Source organism: Loxodonta africana, chromosome 4, assembly GCF_030014295.1.
Source record: "Loxodonta africana isolate mLoxAfr1 chromosome 4, mLoxAfr1.hap2, whole genome shotgun sequence".
Taxonomy (NCBI): domain Eukaryota; kingdom Metazoa; phylum Chordata; class Mammalia; order Proboscidea; family Elephantidae; genus Loxodonta; species Loxodonta africana.
The window spans coordinates 144387796-144401945 of record NC_087345.1 but is presented as its reverse complement, the minus strand read 5'-3'; the positions used below and the strand labels follow the sequence as shown (position 1 = coordinate 144401945).

The window sequence follows — 14150 nt, the reverse complement described above, 5'->3', positions numbered from 1 at the left end:
CTACAACTTGAGCAAATAGAAAGAGAGCAACAAAAGAAACCCTCAGGTACCAGATGAAAACAAAAAATAAAACTCAGAGCAGAGCTAAATGAAATAGAAAACAAAAACTGAAAGAATTAACAAGACCAAAAGCTGGTTTTTTGAAAAAAATCAACAAAATTGATAAACCATTGTCCAAACTGACAAAAGAAAAACAGGAGAGGAAGCCAATAACCCCAATAAGAAATGTGATAGACAATACTACAACAGACACAAATGAAATTAAAAGAATCCTATCAGATTACTATGAAAAACTGTACTCTAACAAATTTGAAAACCTAGAAGTGGGTGAATTCCTAGAAACACACCACCTGCCTACACTAACACAAACTGACGTAGAACAACTAAATAGACCCAAAACAAAAGAAGTGATTGAAAGGTAATCAAAAAGCTCCCAACAAAAAAAAAAGCCCTGGCCTGGATGGCTTCACGGCAGAGTTCTACCAAACTTTCAGAGAAGAGCTAACACCACTACTACTAAAGGTATTTCAGAGCATAGAAAAGGACGGAATACTACCAAACACATTCTATGAAGCCAGTATATCCCTGATACCAAAACCAGGTAAAGACACCAAAAAAAAAGAAAATTACAGACCTATATCCCTCATGAACTTAGATGCAAAAAATCCTCAACAAAATTCTAGCCAACAGAATTCAACAACATATCAAAAAAATAATTCACCATGACCAAGTGGAATTCACACCAGGTGCGCAGGGATGGTTCAATATTAGAAAAACAGTTAATGTAATCCATCATATAAATAAAACAAAAGACAAGAAACACATGATTTTATCAATTGATGCAGAAAAAGCATTTGACAAAGTTCAATGCCCATTCATGATCAAAACACTCAGCAAAATAGGAATAAAAGGAAAATTCCTCAACAAAATAAAGGGCATTTATACAAAGCCAATGGCCAACACCATCCTAAATGGAGACAGCCTGAAAGCACTCCCCTTGAGATCAGGAACCAGACAAGGATGCCCTTTATCACCACTCTTATTCAACATTGTGCTGGAGGTCCTAGCCAGAGCAATTAGGCTAGATAAAGAAATACAGGGCAACCAAATCGGCAAGGAAAAAGTCAAAGTATCTCTATTTGTAGATGACATGATCTTATATACAGAAAACCCTAAGGAATCCTCAAGAAAACTACTGAAACTAATAGAAGAGTTCAGCAGAGTATCGGGATACAAGATAAACATACAAAAATCAGTTGGATTCTTCTATACCAACAAAAAGAACATCAAAGAGGAAATCACCAAATCAATACCATTTACAGTAGCCCCCAAGAAGATAAAATACTTAGGGATAAATCTTACCAGAGATGTAAAAGACTTATACAAAGAAATCTACAAAACACTTCCGCAAGAAACCAAAACGGACCCACGTAAATAGAAAAACATACCTTGCTCATGGACAGGAAGACTTAACGTTATAAAAACATCTATTCTACCAAAAGCAATCCATACATTTAAAGCAATTCCGATCCAAATTCCAACGACATTTTTTGATGAGACAGAGAAACAAATCATCAACTTCATATGGAAGGGAAAGAGGCCCCAGATAAGTAAAGCATTGCTGAAAAAGAAGAACAAAGCGGAGGCTTTACTCTACCTGATTTTAGAACCTATTATACAGCCGTAGTAGTCAAAACAGCCTGGTACTGGTACAACAACAGATACGTAGACAAATGGAACAGAATTGAGAATCCAGACATAAATCCATCCACATATGAACAGCTGATATTTGACAAAGGCCCCAAAGAGTTAAATGGGGAAAAAACAGTCTTTTTAACAAATGGTGCTGGCATAACTGGGTATCCATCTGCAAAAAAATGAAGACCCATATCTCACACCACCCACAAAAACGAACTCAAAATGTATCAAAGACTTAAATATAAAATCTAAAATGATAAAGATCATGGAAGAAAAAATAGGGACAACGTTAGGAGCTCTAATACATGGCATAAACAGTATACAAAACATTACTAACACTGCAGAAGAAAAACTAGATAACTGGGAGCTCCTAAAAATCAAACATCTATGCTCATCCAAAGACTTCACCAGAAGAATAAAAAAGATTACCTACGGACTGGGGAAAAGCTTTTAGCTATGACATTTCCGATCAGCACCTGATCTCTAAAATCTACATGATACTGCAAAAACTCAACTACAAAAAGACAACCCAATTAAAAAATGGGCAAAAGATATGAACAGACACTTCACTAAAGAAGACATTCAGGTAGGTAACAAATACATGAGGAAATGCTCACGATCATTAGCCATTAGAGAAATGCAAATCAAAACTACAATGAGATTCCATCTCACTCCAACAAGGCTGGCATTAATAAAAAAACACAAAATAATGAATGTTGGAGAGGTTGTGGAGAGACTGAACACTTACACACTGGTGGTGAGAAGGTAAAATGGTACAACCACTTTGGAAATCAATTTGCCGCTTCCTTAAAAAGCTAGAAATAGAACTACCATAGGATCCAGGAATCCCACTCCTCGGAATATACCCTAGAGAAATAAGAGCCTTTACATGAACAGATATTTACACACCCATGTTCACTGCAGCACTGTTTAGAATAGCAAAAAGATGGAAGCAACCAAGGTGCCCATCAATGGATGAATGGATAAATAAATTATGGTATATTCACACAATGGAATGCTATGCATCAATAAAGAACAGTGATGAATCTGTGAAACATTTCATAACATGGAGGAATCTGGAAGGCATTATGCTGAATGAAATTAGTTGCAAAAGGACAAATATTGTATAAAACCACTATTATAAGAACTTGAGAAATAGTTTAAATGGAGAACAAAATATTCCTTGATGGTTACAAAAGTGGGGAGGAAGGGAGGGTGGGAGAGGGGTATCCACTAATTAGTAGATAAGAACTACTTTAGGTGAAGGGAGAGACAACACACAATACAGGCGAGGTCAGCACAACTTGACTAAACCAAAAGCAAAGAAGTTTCCTGAATAAGCTGAATGCTTCAAAGGCTAGTATAGCAGGGGTAGGGGTTTGGGGACCATGGTTTCAGGGGACATCTAAGTCGACTGGCATAATAAAATCTATTAAGAAAACATTCCGCATCCTACTTCAGAGAGCAGCGTCCGGGGTCTGCAATGCTAGCAAGCGGCCATCTAAGATGCATCAATTGGTCTGAACCCACCTGGACCAAAGGAGAATGAAGAACACCAAGGACACAAGGTAATTACGAGAGCAAGAGACAGAAAAGGCCACATAAACCAGAGATTACATCAGCCTGAGACCAGAAGAACTAGATGGTGCCTGGCTATAACTGATGACTACCCTGACAGGAAACATAACAGAGAACCCCTGAGGGAGCAGGAGAACAATGGGATGCAGACCCCAAATTCTCGTAAAAAGACCAGACTTAATGGTCTAACTGAGACTAGAAGGACCCCAGTGGTCATGGCCCCCAGACCTTCTGTTGGCCCAGGACAGGAACCATTCCCAAAGCCAACTCTTCAGAGAGGGACTAGACTGGACAATGGGATGGAGAGGGATGCTGGTGAGGGATGAGCTTCTTGGATCAGGTGGATGGTTGAGACTATGTTGGTATCTCATGTCTGGAGGGGAGACAAGAGGGGAGAGGGGGTTAGAAGCTGACATAATGGACACAAAAAGAGAGAGTGGTGGGAGGGAGCGGACTGTCTCATTAGGGGGAGAGCAATTGGGAGTATGTTGCAAGGTGTATGTAAGTTTTTGTGTGAGAGGCTGACTTGATTTGTAAACTTTCACTTTAAGTACAATAAAAATTAAAAAAAAAAAACTGGCATACATTAATATCCTCACTGATCTCATTAGAAGATTCTGTACGGGAAAGTTGTCAAGCTCAAGGTGGCAGATGCAAGTTTACCAAAATTTAAATTTTCACTTGAAAGCAAGAATTTTATCTTTGGCAACAAACATTGTCAGTTGTTTTCCTTTAAGTCACAGACTCATTTCATTCATTTTTGAGAAAACCTCCCCAAGTCTGAATAACCAGAGTTGGTCTGTCAGCTGCTGTTTCAAGCAAAAATATTACAAGAAAAATACAGCCAGTTCAGCTCACAACTCCATCACGAAGGTACGTCTCAGACAGCCATCATACTTCAGTATGGAGCAGAAGTGCTTTAGATGTACTTCAGATTTAATCACACAGAATGGTAGAGTCATGCTCAAGGTTCAAGAGTCATTAAAATTAATAATTCTTGCTGTATCATCAAGGACTTTCCTAAACGAATTGCTGTGTTTGAATTATTCTGAGTGTGTTACAGTAAAGAGTACAACAACAGTTTGGTGGCAACACCTTGATTATTGCACTGATGGTGTAAAGCGGTTTTACCCACTATTGCTTTACGCAATCAGGACAAAGGCCAACACAGTGAAAAATGCAAACAACTATTATGGAAGCAGTTTTGACCTTGCAGACCCCCTGAGAACCACTTTTTGAGAACCACTGCTAAGAAGCAAGGATTTGCTATATACTGTGAGCCTAGCACAATGCCCTGCTTGGTGCCAGGCACATAGTAAACACTGAAAAACTAGTATAAGGAAATATAATGCTTGTTTACATGGCCACGGGAACACAAAAGCAAAGAAAGCTTTTACCTGGGTGAGATAGAAGACGTGAGTATGTGGGACTGTAAATAGAGCATTGACTGCACCACGGAAGGTATAGATCTGTTGGTGTGGGTCCCCTACAAAGATTTTTCCACACGGCTGAGACAGAACTATATTCATGATAGCTGCAACCAAATCAGAGGCAAAATAAGAGATCTTGAGGAACTCCAACCTACATAGCAAAAATAAACCATATTTAAGCTTTTATAAAGCTAAGCCAGGGCACACTGAACAACAAAGTTGTCTTTTCCTATAGGATACACACACTCAATCCAAAGAAACAATCTTATCATGGCACAAAAGAAACAATTTCTGGTCCTAAGAAAGCAGATTATCTTCCGTTTTGGAAAAAATACTGAGTATAAAAAAAAAAAAAAAAAAAAATTTTTTTTTTTTTTTATAAGAAACCACACAGGCATATATGAGAAAAACTGTTTTCTCCCTCTAGTACCATAACATAAAACCCAAAGACTACCCAGAAAGTCACACTCATGATACTGTCTACTCTCTAATAGCCATGTAAGAAATATACAACACAAATTTTTTGCCCCAAATTGACTACCTTTTTCCATTCAAGCATGAGTCCTTATAACTTGATGACCTATACTTAGTTAACATCTTAAGAATAACCTAAACATTTGGAGGAAAAAAGTCTGAAAGGAGAAGGGACAACTGTTAAAATTCAAAGTCAAATGAAAAGGGTTTCTGAGTAACAAAGTCATCATTTGCTCCTCTTCTTTATCAAAAATAAGAATCAACTTATTTCACACATATGTCCTCTTACATAATCACGATGCTGTTTCTATGTATTTGAGACTACTGATGTCCTGAATAGTTTATCACCTGGGGTACAGTCCTGGGCCTCATCCACAAAGATGGCGTCAAAAGAGGCAAGCAAAGGCTTACTCAGCTGCCAGAGTTTCAAATAGCCTAAAAGAAGGAGTGACAAGAGTCATAACTCGTAAGTAATACAGTTACATTTAACAAATACCAATATTTGGAAACTCCCATACCATCATGAGTCATTTGGTAAGCCTCTTCTTTACATTCCCCCAGCTTCCGCATGTTGTCCCAAAGTCTGCTCGCTTCGAGGACACCATTCTAGAAAGCAAGTGACACAATACCCCGCAGTTTACCAAAAACGAAAACCCACTACCATAAAGTCGACTTCAACTCATAATGACCCTATAGGTCAGAGCAAATCTGCCACATAAGGGTTTCAAAGGCTGTAAAATCTTTATGCAAGCAGGATGCCACAGCTTTCTCCTGCGAAACAGCTGGTGGGTTTGAATCACCAACCTTTCAGTTGGCAGCTGAGTGTTTAACCACTACACCACCAGGGCTCCTTAACCCATAGTTTAAGATGCTGGAAAACACAGCACCCTGAAATCACACTTTCATTTCTACACACAGAGGTCAAATCAAAGGCAGAATCACAGTACTGTGAACTGATGTCAACTCACAACAGCTGTCTGAGGCTCTACAATAACCCTTTAATACTGCTGAGTATCTCAAGTGCAGAAACAAGCCCAGCAACACCTCTCAGGAATCATACCATTTGATGAGCCAGAAAAGGTTGGATTATTTTCATAGATTCTGACTGACAGTTAATTCATAAAAAGAATGGCAAGTGATTGAAAAGACTTTATAAATAAGAAATAAACTATTTGCCACTAGCAAAATCTACATAGTACCCATAACTAAAAAAATTAGAGAAGAGATTCCCAATCTTCAGATAAAATCAGATTCTAGGTCCAGCAGATACAATGATAAGCTCTTATAACCTTGGACAAGTCATTCAATGTCTGTGTCTCATCTGTTAAATAAGGAGGATGGTTACGAGGATTAAATGTGATGTCTATGAGTGCCGTTAACAGAAAAAATTACTGTACAATTTAGTTATCATTATGGTTTCGCCATCTTCAACTTCCTACAAGCAGGTCTGAAGTAGTAGAAGACTGAAACATCACCATACCGCCAACTCTTCTCATTTATCCCCAGGTCCCTAACACTAACAATACTTACTCACCAGTTTTTCATTCTGTTCAACCATGACTCTCTGGCCTTGGTTGTTCTTACACCAAATAGGCACATGATCAATAGTTAGTTCTTCATCAGCAGAGGCAAAGAAGTTTTCCAAAGTCTTGCATACTAGCTTGGCCCTTATGAATCCGCCTTTCCCTTCGGCAAGGACAGAATTCACCATGAAGGGTGTTAACTTGAAGAGATTCAATTTCTTCTTTGATTGGTACCTGTAATGCATATCCCAAATTAACAGCATCTGGCTTTACTGGCAATGTGGCCATGTAGTGTCCCCACTCCCATCCCTATTCTCTCCAGTGACACCACACGGTGGCTCTAAGGGTCACATACAGGGGAGAGAGGAAAAAAAGAAAAATTCTGCAAGGTCCAAGCATGATTTGAAACGGTTTACTTTAGGCTTTCAGGAATTCACATATAATAACCCAGAAAATTAATCTGCTCAAGGCAGACCCTACTATTCCAATGTGTAGTCAAGATTCTGAGAGGCCCCCGGATGGGCAATGAAAGTTCTTTGAAGCCTTAAGTCCAAGGTAATACTGGTTCAGAAGGCCCCAGGAAACCTGGATTGACTGTACGTCATCAGTCTCCTCCCCCTCCCCACCATTCCAAGCAGAACCAAAAACTAATCAGGATTTGTGGTGATACTCTGAACTTGAGATAAGTCATTCTGACTTTCTGTGCCTCAGTTCTGGAGTAAGGAGGCTGCCCTCCTCAGAAAGTTACTGTTATTTGTAAATAATATATTTTTATTGGGTTAAAGTACAAATCACTAACCCTATCTTCATATTTCCTGCCTGTAAATGGAGTTAATAATATTAAAGTTTCTTGGTGTCACTACGGAGTACAATTCATATGCGATCATAATGATCACATTATGACAAACACTAATAAGAAACAACAACGATGACGGTAATGACAATGCTCACTTCCGCCCGACGTGTCCATAAGCCATGGAGTGAAAGGTTTTGCAGGTGACATTGCTGGGGAAGACAAGCTCAGCCTGCTTTGCGATGCTCTTGTTGAATGTCACATAAAGAAACCTGCTCTCAGACCACTTTTCAGCATACTTGACCAGAGTAGAGGTCTTCCCTGTGCCTGGGGAAACCAAGACGAAAGGATGTGACCCTTTGATCAGGAAAAAATGTTCCAAAGGACACCCTCATCAGGCCTTATCCATGTTTCCCACCTCTTGCTTGAGACTAAGACACTGACAAATTTTTCAGTACTGATAAAAATGGTGTAGTGAAAAGAGCAGGAGGTTCTCAGGCAGATTAATCTGGGTTGGGATCGTGGCTCTGACAGATTCTAGATGAAGGGCAAGCCACTTGATCACGCTGAACTTCAGTTTCCTCATCAGCAATATGTGAATACTTACCTTGCAGGGTTTGTAATGATAAAAATAATAACCAAAGTACTAATATTAATTATCATAATTAATAATAATATTAAGCAAGAACTTAATAAATGGTAGTCACTGTTGGTCGAGGAGTTATTTACACTTCTAGGGCAAGAGCATGCAAATGAAATGCAAGAATTCTTCCGATTCATTCAGAATTTTGTTTTCTGTCCGATTCTCTATCATTCATTTAATTATTCAAGCTTTCATTCAACAAGTATTTAAGCACCTACTACATGTTCAGCTGTATGCTAAACACTATATTAAAAAGCATAAAGCGAGATTCCTACATTATAATCTAGTTTGGAACAAAATACCAACATAGGTGAAACAGAACAAAAGAGTATATGACAACATATTATAGTAAAAAACGGTACGGATTTGAAAAAAAAATCGGGGTTTATGTCCCAGACCATGTCACTTATCAGATGAAGAATCATTTTATCCTTGTACACCTGTTTTTTCACCTGTTAAAGGCTGCTTTGAAGATTAATGAAATAATGTGGAAGTGTTTATAAAACACGTGTTGACTATTCTGACCACATAATCAAGTGCCAAATAATTAAATACAGATGATCAGTTACAAGTTCAGAGATCATCTAGGAATCAAGTGGTTGAAGAAGCCTTCATCAAGAAGCAGCAGAAATGATGGGAATCAATTTAGTATAGGTAATAAAAAAAAAAAAGAGAGAGGATAAAATAGAAAAGAAAATATCATATTTGTGGAGGGAAGCAGATCAAGCTTTGAATTCTGGCTCCACCACTTATTTGCTTATTTATCGCAGGGCAAATCATTTTAATCTCTCTGAGCTTCAGTTTCTTTATCTACAAAATAGGGATAACTAACCAATCTTAAAAATGTTGTTAGGATTAGCATATTGCCAGGCACATAGCAGGCATTGATAAATTACTGTTGTTGCTGATCTTGAGGCAGAAAAGCAGCGGGAAGGAATTCCAGGTGGAGAAAATAGCATACACACAGGTTCAGACAGGAGAGTAACTGAGAACTTCAGGAGACTGTAAGTAGATCAACTTAGCTGACAGAGGCAGGAGAAGAGTACACAATATATTTAGGAATGTAGTTTAGAACCAAATGGTGGGAAGGCCTTCTAGACTTTACCTACAGAAATTAGGAAGCCACTGAAACTTTCTAAGGAGGAGATTAATATGGCCTACTACTTCATAAGCTATCAGTAGCTAAGCATATACAATAATAAATGACTAGCTCAATCAATCCCAGCAACATCTACACCATAAATCATATTCCTATGAACTATTTGTTTCAACAGGAATTCCAGTGTGGACACTCACTAGAGTGGTAGGAAAAAAAAAACGCAACTGCTTTTTAGATTTGACTGGGGTTGTCTGATAAAGATCAAGGTAAAGACACACTGGCAAAGTATCAGGGAAGAGGGGTGTGGTAATAAAAGGCAGAAAACCACATCATGAACCTGACTATTCTAGGAATGGTGAGTTCCCTTACCTGCAAATGCCATAATTTTTACCACCTGGAGAGGTTCCATCTTATGATTCAGAATCAGCTGTTGCTCATTTGTAAGTTGAATGGTTGTTTTCTTGCTATATATTACAGAAGAGAAATGAGACAAACAGAATACAACTGAAAAGACCAGGTCACAGCTGTCCAAAAACCAAACAGGCACATTGGATGAGTAAAAAACTAACGAAAAGAAAAAGGCCTCCCTTTAGGGTGATGGAGTCCTGGTGCTGCAGTGGTTAAGAGCTCGGGCTGATAACCAAAAGGTCGGCAGTTCGAACACACCAGCCAGCTCCTTGGAAACCCTATGGGGCAGTTCTACTTTGTCCTACAGGGTCACTATGAGCTGGAATCAACTCGATGGCAACAGGTTTGGGGTTTTTTTTAGGGTGATAGAATTGTTCTAAAAATTAGATTATGGTGATGGTTGTATACTCGGTAAATTTACTAAAAGTCATTGAATTGTACCCTTAAAATGGGTCAGCGCTGTTATGTAAATCATACTTCAATAAAGTTGTTAAAACAAAACACCTCCCCTCCTTAAGTATGAGAAAGAGTCAAGTATTAGATGCAAAAAAAAAAAAAAACCACACACACACAAGGACATACACATACCCTGGCCAAACAGATGGTTCCTCTTTAACTTTTGTGATCTGAGTCCCAGAATTCTCCTGAAGATACAGGCAATAGAAAATGTTGTAGTGAATCCTAACAGGAAAAAAAGTAGATTTAGTGATGTTTAAATTTGAGTGACAGTCTGAATCTTAATTTTTCTCAGATGCATTTAAACTCCTTACTATTGCTAAAAAGAAAATTCCTACCACCAATTTTGTGGCAAAAAAGGAAAGAAAAAACTTGAGCCATATCTACAGCTCACAAAACTCTCCAGGGACACAGTTCCAGGAAAGATGCATTGCTTCAATATACAAACAACAGCAAAAGAGAAAGAGATCAGGAAATGCTCTTTGGGGAACAGCAGCACTAGTTGTGACCTTAGGAGACAGATAATCAAGCGGTAAAAACCAGTGGAAAACAAATTCTGTCCCCAGCAATGAGATTCTTGTTCAACATAAACTGAACGTCGTCTTCTCTTTCTGACACTTAGTCTCTCTGCTCCTTGTGAAGGGATACTGGTTTAGAAGCATGAATAACATTCTACCTTTTAAGGCCCCAAAGAAAAGGTGCTATACTAATCACAAGATATGATTATCAAGGACTACAAGACAAAATAGCCTCCAAGTCACCAAGAAAGCTAAAGATCACAAATGTCTATCAGCTGATGCACTGCATATCATCAAACACATTGCCACAAGCCATTCCATAGCCTCTACAGTTCACACGGAACCCAAACTCACCCCTCTGACTACCAAGCCCCCACAATTCAGTGCATTGCTTCCCATCCCCAGAGTGAGAAGAGGCCATCTCCAAGCACCAATCTTTTTGATGTAACAAATACCTTTTATAATAAATATTTCAGTCTCTGGTCATAGGAGGTTTATCTTCCAGGTAGAATAGGAAGAAATATATACAGACATAACAAAAATCAAGATACCATGCTTCTCAATCCTCATTTATGTCCATGTAAACATGCAGATAATTTGTAGGTTCATATTTGCACTTAAGGACATTTCTTATCATTTGGATATTTACCTTGTCATAATTCTATCAAAAAGCTCCTTGCTCCATAGCTCAATGACTTCAATTCATATTTTATGAATTAAAACATAACTCAGAAATATAACAAATACTCTGACACGCCTAAGTGTTCCATCCTTGTACCTCACAAAGGATGAGTGGGCTACAGCTCACCTGGTACCACCTGTCATTCTTCCTCTTCACCTATTACCACTGAGTTGATTCCAACTCATAGTGACCATATAGGACAGAGTAGAACCGCCCCATAAGATTTCCGAGGTGGTAATCTTTACAGAAGCAGGATACCACATCTTTCTTCCACAGAATGGCATCTTTCAGTTGCCAACCAAGCACTTAACCACTGTACCACCAGGGCTCCTTATTTTTCCTCTTAGGGCTCCTAATTTCAGGGAGGGTTGTCTTTCGTTAAAGAAATGAAATTCTCTCTGGGACTTCTGCTTCTTCAAAATGCACTGTATTATGATGCCACATATCTGTACCACAAGGTCCCTGAGTGGCACAAATGGTTTTGTGGTAGTCCACTAACCTAAAGCTTGGTAGTTCAAACCCAGCAGCACTGTGGAAGACAGGCCTAGCAATCTGTTTCCATAAAGGTTACAGCCAAGAAAACTCTATAACACATGGGGTCCCCATGAGTTAGAATCTATTCCATAAGTTTATCTTTACCACTCCAGATCAGTGACTGAGGCTCTCCAAAAGTTAACTATCATATTTTGAATTTGATTCTAACTCCTTAGGGTGGTCTACAAAATCTTACATGATCTAACCCATCTACCTCTAATAATCTTGTACTGTCTCTCTCTTATTCACTATACTCTTGCAACACTGGACTTTTTCTGTTCCTTGTGCATACCAAATTCATTCCCATCTCTGGGCCCTGAAATTTGCTATTCCTTCTCCTAAAATTGTGCAAATGGTTAACACACTCGGCTGCTAACCAAAAACTCGGACGTTCAAGCCCACCCATAGGTGCCCTGCTAATCTACTTCTAAAAAATCAGCCAATGAAAACCCTCTGGAGCACAGCTCTGCTCTGACAAAGGGCTGCCATGAGTTGGAATCAACTCAATGGCAACTTCTCCTAAAATGCTCTCCCCTAATCCTAAAATGACTAGCTCCTCCTTGACACTCAAGTTTTAATTTGGATGTTACTTCCTCAGAGAAGCCTTTCCTCACCCAATCTAAAGCAGTATTCCCACCTCCCTCTCACATCACCTGATTTTCTTTGCAATGCTTATCATAAACTAAAATGTTCTTATTTAACATATTTAATTATGTATAAAATGTTTTCCATCACTAGAGCATATACTCCGTGAGAGCAAGTATCTCGTCTGCCTTTTTGCATCACTAATGTCTGGAAAATTATCTGACATGTAATAAGTGCTCAAATATTTGTAAAATGCATATATCCTCTTAAGACTGACCTGGGCTTATTTCATCATTAAGGTCACTACGAATTAGCAACCCAACATGCTATACAGTCTTTCTCTAAGCTGATGAGGTGAACAAGACCTTGCCACAAGTCATACATCATATCCCAAGAGTTGAGACCCAGAGGAACCAGATCCTGACATTTTCCTAGGAAAAATGTAGCCATGTATGAATAAAAAAGGCTTCTTTTAAGTAGGGTACCTCACCTAAGGCTTTCAATGTAAAACCTGGCTCAGTGATATTTTATGGTTGTATAGCACTTTTTATTCACAAAGCACTCATAAATTCAGGCAATTGCATCACACTTTGAAGAGTGGCGTCTGGGGTCTTTAAATGCTAGCAAGAGGCCATCTAAGGTGCATCAATGAGTCTCAACCCACCTGGATCAAAGGAGAATGAAGAACACCAAGGACACAAGGTAATTATGAGCCCAAGAGACAGAAAGGGCTACACGAACCAGAGACTACATCATCCTGAGATCAGACTAACCAGATGGTGCCCGGCCACAACCGATGACTGCCCTGACAGGGAGCACAACAGAGAACCCCTGAGGGAGCAGGAGAACAGTGGGATGCAGACCCCAAATTCTCATAAAAAGACCAGGGTTAATGGTCTGACTGAGACTACAAGGACCCCGGTGGTCATGGCCCCCAAACTTTCTGTTGGCCCAGGACAGGAACCATTCCCGAAGCCACCTCGTCAGACATGGAAGGGACTGGACAATGGGTTGAAGAGGGATGCTGATAAGGAGTGAGCTACTTGGATCAGGTGGACGCTTCAGAACTATGTTGGCATCTCCTGCCTGGAGGGGAGATGGAAGGGTAGAGGGGGTTAGAAGCTGGCAAAATGGTCACGAAAAGACAGAGTGAAAGGAGGGAGCGGGTTGTCTCATTGGGGGGAGAGTAATTGGGAGTATGTAGTAAGGTGTATATCAGTTTTTGTGTGAGAGACTGACTTGATCTGTAATCTTTCACTTAAAGCACAATAAAAGTTATTAAAAAAAAAAATTCAGGCAGTTGCCTTTGTAGGTTTAAACCTCACAATGCTTTCATTTTACAGGTAAAGATACTGAGGTTGAGCGACAGGACTTTTACGGCTTTAGTCCAATGTTAAAGTTGGTAAGTGGCACAGCTGGGACTCGTACCAAGTAGAGAACTTTTTCACTCTATCACAGCATCTCCTCGCTCCCTTCCATTGCTTTACCTATTGCTGATGTTAATTCCCTTCTCCCTCATGGCGTAGAGAAGCACAGCTATGCAGTATAAGGTCTCAGTGATCTCTGGCATGGTCACTGTGGAACTAGGTCTCCTGAGGCAGAAAAGCAGCTGCTGGATGTCATTCACATTGTTGGAGAGGAGAACAATGGCTGCTACCAAAGCCCACACGTTGACACCCTGTGCAGCAAGGTGGACCAGTGATGGGAGAAAAGACCCAAAAACATAGGT

General features: G+C 39.4%; 1 protein-coding gene across 7 annotated transcripts in view; it reads right to left on the bottom strand.

Moving 5' to 3' along the window:
* FBH1 (F-box DNA helicase 1) overlaps positions 1 to 14150 on the bottom strand; it is a 96555-nt gene that overhangs the window by 61860 nt on the left and 20545 nt on the right. For all 7 annotated transcript variants that reach the window (XM_064284825.1, XM_010590760.3, XM_010590762.3 and 4 more), the window contains 8 exons: positions 13909 to 14099; positions 10235 to 10327; positions 9608 to 9702; positions 7655 to 7823; positions 6715 to 6937; positions 5699 to 5786; positions 5529 to 5615; positions 4674 to 4810 (listed from right to left, as the gene is read on the bottom strand). In XM_064284825.1, coding sequence (XP_064140895.1) covers positions 4674 to 4810; positions 5529 to 5615; positions 5699 to 5786; positions 6715 to 6937; positions 7655 to 7823; positions 9608 to 9702; positions 10235 to 10327; positions 13909 to 14099 — 1083 coding nt within the window. The remainder of the gene's footprint in view (positions 1 to 4673; positions 4811 to 5528; positions 5616 to 5698; positions 5787 to 6714; positions 6938 to 7654; positions 7824 to 9607; positions 9703 to 10234; positions 10328 to 13908; positions 14100 to 14150) is intronic.